At 40.3% G+C, this 12,379-nt stretch overlaps 1 protein-coding gene across 3 annotated transcripts in view; it reads right to left on the reverse strand.

Annotated features, from left to right (window-relative positions):
- Nucleotides 1–259: 259 nt before the first annotated feature.
- Nucleotides 260–12,379, reverse strand: part of ST8SIA5 (ST8 alpha-N-acetyl-neuraminide alpha-2,8-sialyltransferase 5) — a gene marked incomplete at both ends in the record, with an annotated part of 30,753 nt that continues 18,633 nt past the window's right edge. For 2 of the 3 annotated variants that reach the window (XM_079548082.1, XM_079548081.1), the window contains 6 exons: nucleotides 260–728; nucleotides 1,766–1,858; nucleotides 4,954–5,066; nucleotides 6,694–6,838; nucleotides 8,781–8,867; nucleotides 10,636–10,728. In XM_079548082.1, coding sequence (XP_079404208.1) covers nucleotides 260–728; nucleotides 1,766–1,858; nucleotides 4,954–5,066; nucleotides 6,694–6,838; nucleotides 8,781–8,867; nucleotides 10,636–10,728 — 1,000 coding nt within the window. The remainder of the gene's footprint in view (nucleotides 729–1,765; nucleotides 1,859–4,953; nucleotides 5,067–6,693; nucleotides 6,839–8,780; nucleotides 8,868–10,635; nucleotides 10,729–12,379) is intronic. The other variant, XM_079548083.1, reaches the window with a different exon arrangement.

The following is a 12,379-nucleotide window of genomic DNA, read 5'->3' on the forward strand; positions in this document are numbered from 1 at the left end:
TATATCTCTAAATCTATTGGAGATGTGCTTCTCATCCAACCTGCTTCCCAGGGCAGTGCACATCCCAGGACAGAGGAGTTTTTCTTCACCCACACTGCTACGGACCCAACTCTGCTAGCAGGAAGGATGCTGGTCACATAGATCCTATGGGATGAACGCCTCAAGGAAATTTATATCAAACAACTATTGCATAATCTCAGGATGTACAGAGGCATCGAGTTCCTGATGCACTTTTGCACCAGAGGAAGAAGTGCCCTTGTCAACAGCAGCCGCAGGTTCCCGTGTGAACCCGCAGGATCCCCTTGCTGTGCATGTGCAGAAAGTTGAAGATTTCCGAGGGCATCGCATGAAAACCAGGGCGAGGCTTCACATTGTCATAGTAGTGGTGAGTTATAAAAATCCCTGAGGGGTCCATGGGGAAGGCCCAGAAGCCAAAGAGGTGGACCTCTTCGCAGAGTTCCAGGGCAGCAGTCACCAGGATGAGTCCCGTGCTGATCCGCTTGGCCCGCACCCCTTGGCCCAGCCAGTAGCGCGAGACGTTGATGAGATACTGGGGGTGAAAGTAGTACACAGCTTGCTGAGACTCAAAGTCATCCAGGACATACTTGACCCTGATGGAGACGTCCGTGTTGCGTGTGTTATAGAAGGCCGGCAGCAGCACGGAGGCATTCTCATAAACCTGGAGCACGTTGTAGAAAGGCTTCCTCCACTTCTCCAGCTTATGAAACCTGAAGGGAAAAGGATGCAAGTGATATTCAGATCAGTACAGATCAGTTTGGACACATCAGGCTTTTATGAAGAAAATTCTGACGCGGTATCTCAGAGGTAACTGAGATATGTTTGAATTAATGAGGAGAATATATTTAGATCTGTAGTTGAATCGTCAGTACGGAATGTAAGCCAAAGACATGGGGGATATTAAAAAAACACATTCTCCCCTTCTTTTCACAATGCATTTTGACAATGCTGTCACTGAACAATGCATGGACTTTGTTAATGTCTCACGTCTCCTTTTGTGAGTAATTTTTTCAGCCTGTGTAACTCAATATGCAGAATAGGACATTACAGAAAAATGGCAAATACCAAAGCAGAGCAAAAATATTTCCAGAATGCCTAACTGCAATATTTAAAAGAAAACCCCAAGGCAAGAACATGGCTTTATGTTTCTCAATAAATGAAACACATCAGCAAGGAAGGACAATAGAAATCAGTCCCCTGGTCCCAAACCTGTCAGCAAGGTGGCAATAAACTATTAACAAATTAAGAATTGAAATCACTTGGTCAAACCTCATATTTAATTTGTTTGTTTGTTTGTTTAATATGGTGATGTATATTACTTTACTTAAGCACTCAGGGTTGAATCCAGTTAATTCCAACCTAATGAGACCAAGACACCCACCTGGGGCTTGCAGCACAATGTGGGATGGCTATACTGTTAGCCTTCAGCTTCCCACTCCCTACTATCGCTGTACAGGTTTAAATGTTCAACACATTTCTTTAAGTTATTACTGTTTCCATGTACTGGATCATTGAGGTTTTCAAGAACTGTGGAGATGTATCACTGGGGGCACGATGAGGATGGGCTGATGGTTGGACTCAATGGTTTTAGTGGCCTTTTTGAAACTTAATGATTCTGTGATTCACTAAGTTTCATAGTCTCAGTTCCAAGTAACACAGGGACAAAAATTCCCTTTAATAGTTGGAATTTAGTGAAAGATAGATTTGAAAACCAATAGGAGATGGAAACACAAAGAGCAGAGATGACCTCTCAGTAATGATGCTAGGATTGACAGTCACGACGTCCGTCTTCACCCCAACATCCATTAAGTACTTCTCAGATATGGGAGGCAAATTGCATCTGTAAGGGAAATAAATAAGTAAGAAATTTGAAAAATTCCTTGTACCTTTTCAGCACTAGAAAGTAGAATTTATTCAGGTTCTTCCTCTAGTCTTTTGCAGCTGTCTCCTTTTCACAAAGGTAGCCAATGTTCATCCATTTGCATCTCTAGCAGCAGTTTGGCTATTTACTTTGGCGATTAAGGAGCAGAACTGGGGCAAAGCCCCCAAGACAATCACCCTCTAAAACCACAGATTTCCTCAGTAACAGCTCTGCTGTATTCCATAATTAATATACAAACTGTATCTTTAATGTTGTGATTTATTTTATACCCTAGAGAATTTAGGGGAAATGTTCCACAAGAAAGACATCAGGCCAATTTCTAACTAATCCCAAACAACCTGCTTCCCTCCCTTTTCCCCTTCAGGTAGCTCCCAGCACTCTGTAAGAGCAGCAATTCTGACTGTATAGATTTGACAAAGGGCGTATTAGGAGCAAACCTGGAGATGCGGCATATGGGGACATGGTTAGTAGGCATGGCGGGGATGGGCCACAGTTGGACTCGGTGATCTTAGAGGTCTTTTCCAACCTTAATGATTCTGTGATTCTAAGATCTGAAGACTTTCACCTTGTCCAGCCTCCACTGGCATTGACCCAGATTCATCGTCTTGCAAAATTCAGAGCATCTCTCAAGGGATGCTGAAGTTACACAAGCACACTCATACAAGCTCCACTTCCATTGGAAACTCCACTTAAAAAATAAAACAAACAGCATCATGCTTTATCAGAGACAACACAGTCATTCTTTCAGCTGTCTTACACTCAGCTATATTCAATACATTTGACAGCCAGGGCTGCGTAGAAGAAAATAATGAAAGAATTCAGCGGAAGCAATGTTAAGAATTTTCACAACATTACAGTGCAGTTGCCAGCTCTAAAAACGTATTTTCTTCTTCACTTGTGAGCGAAAAAATGGACAAAAATCCTTCAAAGTCCTTCTCAGATTTAGGAAACTCACATCTATCTCTTGGAGAGTCTTCCTTTATCAGATCAGGCAGCTTTTTACACCACCCTCTCATGGGAGATGTTATTTCCAGCAGTTTTCTCTGTGAGGACATACAACATCCTTCTGGAGCCCTCTGCCATCCTCAACTCCAGCCAGTACTGTATTCATTAGATTATATTTGAAAAACATTTTAAATATTCAGCTCCAATATTTTTAAACAGTCAACACAAAGCAGGATTAAGAAAGTTCAATTTTATGACAATGATAATTCCTTATAAGAGCTATACAGTGGGCTGTGGTTGGATTTGGGGATCTTGGAGGTCCTTTTCAAGCTTAATGATTCTGTGATACTATGTTTTGTAAAACTTCATCTCGCCCAACCCATCTTACAAAATTCAGAGCATCCCTCAAGACATGCTGAAGTTACTGAAACACACTCACACCAGATTCACTTCCACTGGATACTCCACTTAAAAAATAAATTCTGCAGCTCCAAAAACTCACCCCTGCAAAGGGAACAGTCACATCCCAGCATGCACTCAGAATCACTCCACTTGTTATCAGAGATCTCTGCTCTTGCCAGTAGATGGAGACAGACCATAACAACTGGTGAATGCAACTGCTGTGTGTGCATTTTGTGCGTTCCACTGCACTGTAGCTCCCTGCTCTCAAAATCCATTCTATAGAAAAATACTGGTTGCATCCCACTGACCACAAGGTCCTTGACAATACAATGACTTTCCCAGGTGTCCTGGAGGTTCTGTGAAATGCTAGCAGTGCTCCATAGGCAGTTTTTGACATTTTGTTACTGACAAAGATGGTGATTCCCAGAAGTCTTGTAAAGTGGTGCTAGACTGATCTGTTCACGCTTCTCTATAAACATAATTGTATTTTAAAATCGATGTCAGCAGAGCGTAAGCTCCTTTAACATGGCTTTATGTGTAATTCTGGTCACAGATATTTTGAAGATGGCAAACCAGTGGGTTTTTTTTTTTTTTGCATAAGTAGCAATATGCTTATTCATATTTCATTTCTACTCAAGTCTCTATTTAACAAATTACAAACAGCAAAAGCAATCCAATTCCAACTCCTACGCTGTGCACTGCTCTGTTCTTTTTATGAGGGTGTGATCCAGGAAAGAGTCACAGTGGTAAGAAGAGACCTCCACTGAAAGTTCTTGTGCACAAGAGATGACATGTGCTGCCTGCATTTCCACTTCCATTCAATAGTTTGTCACCTTGAGGCATAACATCTGCCTTCAAATCAATCATACGGCGATACAACACAGAAGAAAAGAACCTGCTATACTTACATTGTATGCACTGTACAATAGCCCTTTAAACTGAAGGAAATTATGTGAAGCCTAGATTATTTCACAGATTAAAATTAGGACAACAGATTAATGTAGAGTGGGCACAAGACATAAGGGTCTGAAAATAATGGATAGTGAATGTAGGACCTCTACATCATCGCTTTTCATTTGATGTCAAGTTTAGAATGACTTGAGTTTAGAACAGACTTGCATTTAAACTGATTTTTGATGGTATAAAACTGGAGAAATTCACTGATTTAAGAACACTTATTTTAAACTTAGGAAAATGTACCTGAAGTCAGAAAATGGGCCAAGAGAAGTCAACTGATATTCTTTTCTATAAAGCAGGTCATGGATCTGTGAACTAGCTGTCATGTGCCATGACCCAGACAGAGAGCTTAGCAGGATGCAGAGAGGGATTAGAAGTGCTTAAGAATAATAAAAGTAACCCTCCTTCATATTAAGGATGATGAAAATACACAAGACATTGTGCCTGGGCAAATGTCCGTGCAAGGATCTACTTGGGTAACAGGGCAAGAGGGACAAGGACATCAAATGCTGCCAGTAAGTCAGTTAGTGTCCACATGGAGTTAGAAAGAAATAACACCTCAAATCTTAAGTTTAAAACAAATATTATACAGGGAAGTTTTTCTTTAAAATATCACCATGTTGTGCAAGAAGCAGCCTTGACTTGGTCAGTTTGTAAACCCAGAGTTTCCACTTGAGAGGGAATAGCTCTGCAGTCCTTCATATGCTAGTAAAACAGAAAACAAATGAATAAACACACAAAGTCTGTACCGAAACACAAAGTCTGCACTGTCGATCTCTCGGCCACATCTGCTGTTCTTCAGGATCCCCCCATTCCCAACCACTGCACACTTCTTGAACTGGGAGCGGTGGTACGGCATGTCCTGCAACATCAGAGAATGCAGGTTAGTCACCTCCTGAAGCACGGAGCAAGAAAACTTTTTCTATTATTCCTCTTTTTTTTTTCTTTTTCTCTTTTGTTGCTCTTTCTTTTTTTTGGGGGGGGGGGGGGTGCAGCTGCATCTTGATGCAAATGCACGCATTGTAGGAAGCTGACAACATTCCCACGGTGCACATAAACAGATGGAAACGTTATCTGTGCAATTAGAAGTGCTGTGAGAAACTAACTCAGAATGAAACACGCAGAGCTCTCTTTGCTCAGACTTAATAATGGAAGAAGTCATTTCAGTAACTCACTTTCCTTTCTGATTTGCACACAGGGGCATGAACCATAAACCTACGGCATGCAAGATGATGATGTCCTTTGGAGAAGTCTGCAGATCTCAGAGCAGATGGTGAAGCCCAGGAGGTCTCTCTAAACCAGCACATTACAGCTATTTATCAAAAACTGAGCCTAAATGTTAGTGCTTGCTACCACTAACTGTACCAATAGCATTAATTAATAATAATTAGCTTTTATAGCACTGCTGCTGTAGAAGTCAGGAGTGACAGTCCCATTTCAGAAAGCACAACAGGGCCAATAGGCCCAAAAAATATGTATAGATGCGTTTATGTAAGCACAAGAGTGCTCTTTTTTTCTTTTTTGTACATACATATTTTATCAGTGATTTCATGCTGCAAACTACAGAGGGAGTGATAATAATATAACATTTCTAGGTGATTATCTCCAGGATTTTTCCATACCATTCACTGCACTACCTTAAGCAGTATTCAGAAAGCCAACACACTAAAAGTGGTTAGACCTTCAAGGCCAACATTAGTCACAGAATCCTGTGTACTTAAATTCAGTACTTTCTTCCCTTTATGAAAGGGACAAATTGCAGTTATCCCTTCCAAATGTCCCACGTTAAATTCAGGATCAGTCAGTAGTCACATAAGATGACTTCTGCACATCAGTACAAAGTGCAGAGGGATTGCCCACCAGTTACGTTTGCACTTTGGCCCTCAGGTCATGGGTTATTTGTTAGAAAGGTTTTGAATAATCTTCATGATGAGCATGTTTAAAAATATTGCAACCTATTGACAGATAAGCTACAACAGGGATAAAAAATAGTCATTGTGAATCTGAGTTATAAAATAAAGGAGCCCATTAAAAAGCAGGCCAACGGCAAATGCTGGATTTATTACATGTGAATATTGTACTTTAAAAGTAAGTTGGGTTTATGTTCTGAAGGAAAATGCTTAGACATTGCATGCTGGCCCAATGAAAACAGGATAATCAATTGTAATGTTTATCACAAATAAACATACTCAGAGTATTCAAAAGTATAAGCAATGATGTCTGGACAAATGCAAAGCAGCTGTTTGCTTAGACTGGATATGAGGAAGAAGTTTTTTTTATAAGGGTAATGATTCAATGGAACTGACTGCTCCCAGAGATGCTGGACGGGGCTTTGAGCACCTGGCAGAGCTCTGGGTGTTTCTGTTCACTGCACGGAGCTGGACCTGACGGTTCCAATTGAACCGATTCTATGACTCTAAATGTGTCCTCAGCATAATATGTAATTAAGCAAGCAGAGTGAAGTTGGTTTAGTAGATGGACAGAGGCACCTTTGGAAACATTTTGAAGATTTCTTGGTTGATGTGGAAGATCCCACTAGTATCCACTTCGTACTTCAGCTTAGTTCCCAAGGGAGTGTTTTTCTGAGTGGTGAACAAGAAGGCAGGGGCATTGCAACACCTTGACAGTGAAGATCTGGAACATGAAAAAGAGAGAAATGAGATCTAGGAGGTGATAGTGTGTTTTAGGATTTGCAGTTACTATTATTGCTGACAAGGCATTTTTTGAGGGAAAAAAACACCTCCTTTTAACAATATGGGGGATAAAATGGTGGTTTTTCCTTTAGAAAATCAAAGGTAGAAATCCACAAGCAAACTGATCTGCTCTACATCCCCAAGCTGAGCTTATGCCACCTATATCCCATGGAAAACACCCTCATTAATTAGCCCCTTTCTGTGTGAGAGGGCTACCATCTTTTGCAAATTATTCACTCATCACTGAACAGGAAATACAGGGGTTGAATTCTTCATCTAGGGATGAATAGCAGACAAATGTCCAACATTTTCTTTGTCACTAGTACAAAAGAGCAGATATTCCAAAGTAAAGAAAAATGGCTTTGAAATCTCAAAAATGGGATTCATGTCATGGGAGAAAACCCAAGTTTAATATGGAATGTACGTAGGAAAAGTAGTTTTCCAAATAAAGGTCCATTCCCTGATGCTCTTCTCTTTTTCCTGGTGGAACTGAAAGCCCTGACTTAAACTCACTCCAGAGCCAGTTTGTTTCTGTCGATGCACCTTGTCCTTTTAATGAAAAATGCATGTAATGGTCAACACATAAATGTGAACTCAAGGCCAAATGGCCACATTAGGTACCTTGCCTCCAGGTAAGGACACCTCATTAGGAGCTGAAAGACAAAGTCATTTTGCTCTGTGGGTTTTATTACAAGAATTGGAAAAGAAATGCAGAATAATGCAAACATTTCAGGGATGTTCAGTTATTGTTATATACTTGGCTGAAGCAGAATGACATCATAGGACAATCAGAACAAGGCAGCAACTGAGACTGTATGAATCAACGAGTAATTCCAAATAATGAAATCATTAACTAATTAAATGCAGGTAGTCAAATTAAATTGTGATATCTGAGATATGAAAATGCTCTTCATTAGTTCTGCATTTCTTAAGGTAAATGTCTGACAGCTAATTGAGAATGACCATCCAGAAATTGCTTTCTTCAGTCTAGATTTTCATGCTTTGTCCTTCTGAACTGCTAAATATCTCCAAGGAATCTGTAAGATAAAAGGCTCTAATTGTGCCTAGCTCTTTTCTTGGTCATAATGGACTTTGATAACTGCCTATCAGATATTTTATAGAAAAAATATACAATAAAAACGTATGTGTGGAGCTCACCTTAGAAAAAAATGCTAAAAGTCTATGACTAACAATTCTAAAAGATGTTAGTGACCAACTCAGCACATGTATTCTCACATTCTCTCACTGATTCATATCACCTTTTTCCTGTAATCATGGAAGAGAATTTGGAAGAAATTTGCAGGTCCTCATTCTAAATAACAGCTTTGAACCACACCAGTGACTTATAGAATTCTAGTCTATATTCTGCTTTGAAATCACAGAATCATAGAATCACAGAATCATAGAATCATAGAATGGCTGTGGTTAAAAGGGACTCCAAGGATCATCAAGTTCAAACCCCCTGCCACAGGCGGGGCCACCAGCCTCCAGATCTGGTATTAGACCAGGCTGCCCATGGCCCCATCCAACCTGGCGTTGAACACCTCCAGGGATGGACGGGGCATCCACAGCCTCTCTGGGCAGCTGTTCCAGAACCTCACCACTCTCACTGTGAAGAACTTCCCTCTGACATCTAATCTAAACCCTCCTCCCTTGAATTAAATAATGTGTTTTCTCTAGGTGCACTCAAACATGGCCACTGAATGTATGAATACACAACGTTCAAGTATTTTTGGGCTTAATTCTACTATTGCCTTCACGAGATCAGTTTCACAAACTGTGTCTTGAAATGCAATCCATACCGAATGTCTGGCAGTTTAACAAGAAGTTAAATTCAGACTAAAGTAATCTTGCACAGTCCCATCACTGTGGAGCATTCTTACTTGAATATGTTGGCTTCTGTGACATTCATCTTCCATTTGCACATCTGTAGGCTCTTCCACCTGTCAAATAATTCGGTTTGTTTCACCCTAAAAGATAAAAAGAAAGAAAAACAGAATTTACTTTATGACATGGGATTCGCTTCTTTCAGTAGGACAAAGAAGTCAGTCTATTCAGGGCAAAACTTATCTTTTAAATTATTTTTTCCTCCTTAGATATAGCAACACTAAGCCTTGTATATACAGGTATTGATGGAGCTCATCAGAGGTCTGAGAATTCTTCAAGGCTCATAGGCCTTAATGAGTTCTCTTCAGGTTTGAGGGCTTTGAATGTTCTAATAAAGCAAAGGCTTTTAAGATAATTATATATTTAAAGTGAGTAGCACTTGGGATTTCCCAGGCTGTGGAAGCCACAGGAAGGAACTAGGTCATATCGTTCTTTCCGTAGCCCCCCAGAGCATATTAACTTGGAAATCTTCCATTACCATATGGGCTGACTTAGGAAGCACAGCAGAAAGAAACACATCAGAAGAACTGAGCATAATAGGTCAGTGTCAAATGGCTGTCACAGAGTAAGGCTGACTTGATCCCACTGAGCAGGAGTCCGCTATCTTTTGTGTACCATTGGAAAAGATGAAAAGTCTCTGTGCCATCTGATAAGTATGCAGAAAAGTGATTCAAAACTCACCATCTTCAGCAGAACATTGGCAGAAGTATCACATTCTCACCCCTTCCATTTATTTTTAAGCACTGCATGTCAGCAGGCAGTGCAAAGTTGCAACCCTTCTATCCTTCATCCAGTACCAAATGCAGAAGACAAGGACATAACCTACATTCTTTTGAGCACGAAGTCAGTGAGGGAGACATGCTCAAAATTCATACAGACCTGGAGCAGGAATCCAGTTCTGCAGCCTTGACTGCTTAAGGCTCTGCATTTGTACAGCTGCACTTTCAGCTGAGAATATCAGTTCACAGAATTGTGGATGACTACAGCATGATTTTAGATATAGGAAGGGACTAGGCATAATGTGAGTACCTAAAGTCACTGTCAACTGAAAACGCAGAAGGTCAATACAGAAACTTTCCATTTTGCTTAGTGCAATCAGCTCCATGAGCAACCTGTATGTTTCGACTGACTCTATCTGGTTCCATGGATACATCCCAGTCAACTCATTAGTTTCCTGGTGTTTATGTAGGACCAGAGAAGACAAAATGCAGCAGAATATATATATTTTTTTATCTTTCAGAACACACATTTCCATAATTTTTACTTTGTTACTACCAAAACTCACTGATGAAAGAAATTAAGGTAGTCAAAAGGAAAACTGGGCTCAAAAAAAGATCTAAACAAATTATCAGGAAGGTCTACTGAGCTCTCTGACTGCTAGACACCACCTACCACTTAGAGTCACTATACCAGAATTTGCAATCTGGTAAAGCTAACTTTTTTGCCGTGCTCCTTAGCCTTCACTTTTAGCCACTGCCACAATGCCACAATGACGGAGCATGAGGCTAGACACACTTCCATTACTTTGTCTGTCTATTCTTACTCTTCGCTTACCTTTAGCAAACCAGATAGAAATAGTATTGCAAACACTGTATTTAATTCCAAATTATGATACCAGGCCTGACTAAAATGTCTCAGTGTACTTAAAAGCCTTGATTTTTTTTCAAATGGACATCATACAGCATTCAGATGTCACTATTTACACATTAACACATAGGAGAATCTCAGGAAACTCTGGTGAGATCCCTAGTGACAGGATGTCCTGCACCTTACATCCCTGACAACTTTATCGTAAGTTACCATTTTCATCCTGTCTGGAAAGCAACCTCCTTAGCAAGAATTCACACTTACATAGACAAAACTTTCACTGCAATGATGTCCTGTCGCAATTCCAGGCATTTGGTGGAGTTGTATTCCAGTGGCCCTTCATAAAACTCGAAATACCTGAAGAAGAACAAAAACAAAGACTATAAGCCTGAGACTAGGTTACTTATCTTACATGTCAACTGAAATGTGCTTTAAGTTCTCATTTGTGATCTCTGACAACAACTGGCCCAAAGGCAGTTACTACTTCCAGCAGAACACAGATGTCATTGCTGACTGTAGAACAGCCACCCATCCCCAGCCCTTCAGAGATTCGAACACTAATTTGAGACGTTCAGCAGGGGGACTAGGCATAATGTGAGTACCACAATGAGGAGCACCCAGCAGTTTCCATTTAGCTAACTCAAACTAAATGGATAGTTTTTCAAACAGCATCCAATACAACTTGCTTAGGTGATAACAGCTTATGATGTCAGATCAGTTCATGTCTCCGGTAGGCACCATCCAAGGTAGTGCATTTTCCAATGGGTAGCACATGACAGATGCCACTGAAGGTCAAGTGAAAAGTGCCGATCACTTATGGAACACTATTCCCATCTTTTGTCTGAACATTCTGAGAATTAAAAATAAACAGTTCCTTAAATTCTTAGCAAAGTGCTGGAGGTTTCACCTTGTCTGTGTAGAGTGTTGCATAGCTCAATGCAACTGAGCTTCTCCTCAAGTTTTACTTCATCTGTATATTCAGAGGAGAAGGGGAAACAGGATTTTCTTCTCAAAAAGTTTGAGATGTTTTTGAGAACGACAGAATTTGGACGTTCAGACACATCAGATCTGACACTTCTAATCCTAATTAAAATCTGACAAAAATATCTACTTTTTTGATCATGTTCCTCCACTTCAACCATCAGACTGAAAAAAAAGGAGAGAAAAAAGACAACGGCAGGAACTCAGTTATATGAGCCAGTGAAAGTCTAGGCTGGCCACTGAATTCTTTCAGACTGTACCAAAATTACAAAAATAATTTAGGGTTTAAGCCAAGCTCTGTGTCTCTTTTGCTCTATCACTGTAAGTCTGTGCTAAAACTCAGGAACTGCACATATCCATAAGACAGTATGATGAAGAAGTACAACTGGGTGACCTGGAGAAGGAGTATTACAACAGAAGCTAGATGAAGCTATTCTGATGAATCCTTCAAAACCTCAAATTCAAAACCCTGTAACTATAACATGTCCTCTGAATTTTCAGAAAGAAAAGTACTAGATTCCTGTAAGAGCTTTATTTTAGCCATAATTGGTAATGTAATATTTTGGCGTGGCGACATATGAAAATTAAATCAAAGATCATGTCTGATCTGAACTTCTGTTCAGTTTCCAATATAAAACCCTTTCAGATGCTCCAGAGGGAACACAGAAGTAAGAAAACCTTATTTTAGTGGTTCACGTTTTTGGTTAGCAGCAAAATCTTGAGGGACCCAACTGTTGACCCCTTCTTGAGAAGTGCTAAGTACTGACACTGCCCAGTGGAACTGCTGGAAGAGAGCACGCCTGAAAAATATCTCCAGGAATCTCCACGACATCCTCCTAATGCCAGAACTATCTCAAGGCATTCTGAATTTTTCCTTTTAAGTAAATCCAGAAATTGACTTGATAAAGCTAGGAAGAGAGAGAACCACAAAAGGGAGAAAAGGACTACGGTCTGCGACTGCAGAAAGCCCAAAGCTTTCCACAGAAACCTGCCACCAACTGTGGACATCTCTAACTCATCAAGAACT

This window comes from Tetrao urogallus, assembly GCF_951394365.1.
Source record: "Tetrao urogallus genome assembly, chromosome: Z".
In the NCBI taxonomy this organism is placed as follows: Eukaryota; Metazoa; Chordata; class Aves; order Galliformes; family Phasianidae; genus Tetrao; species Tetrao urogallus.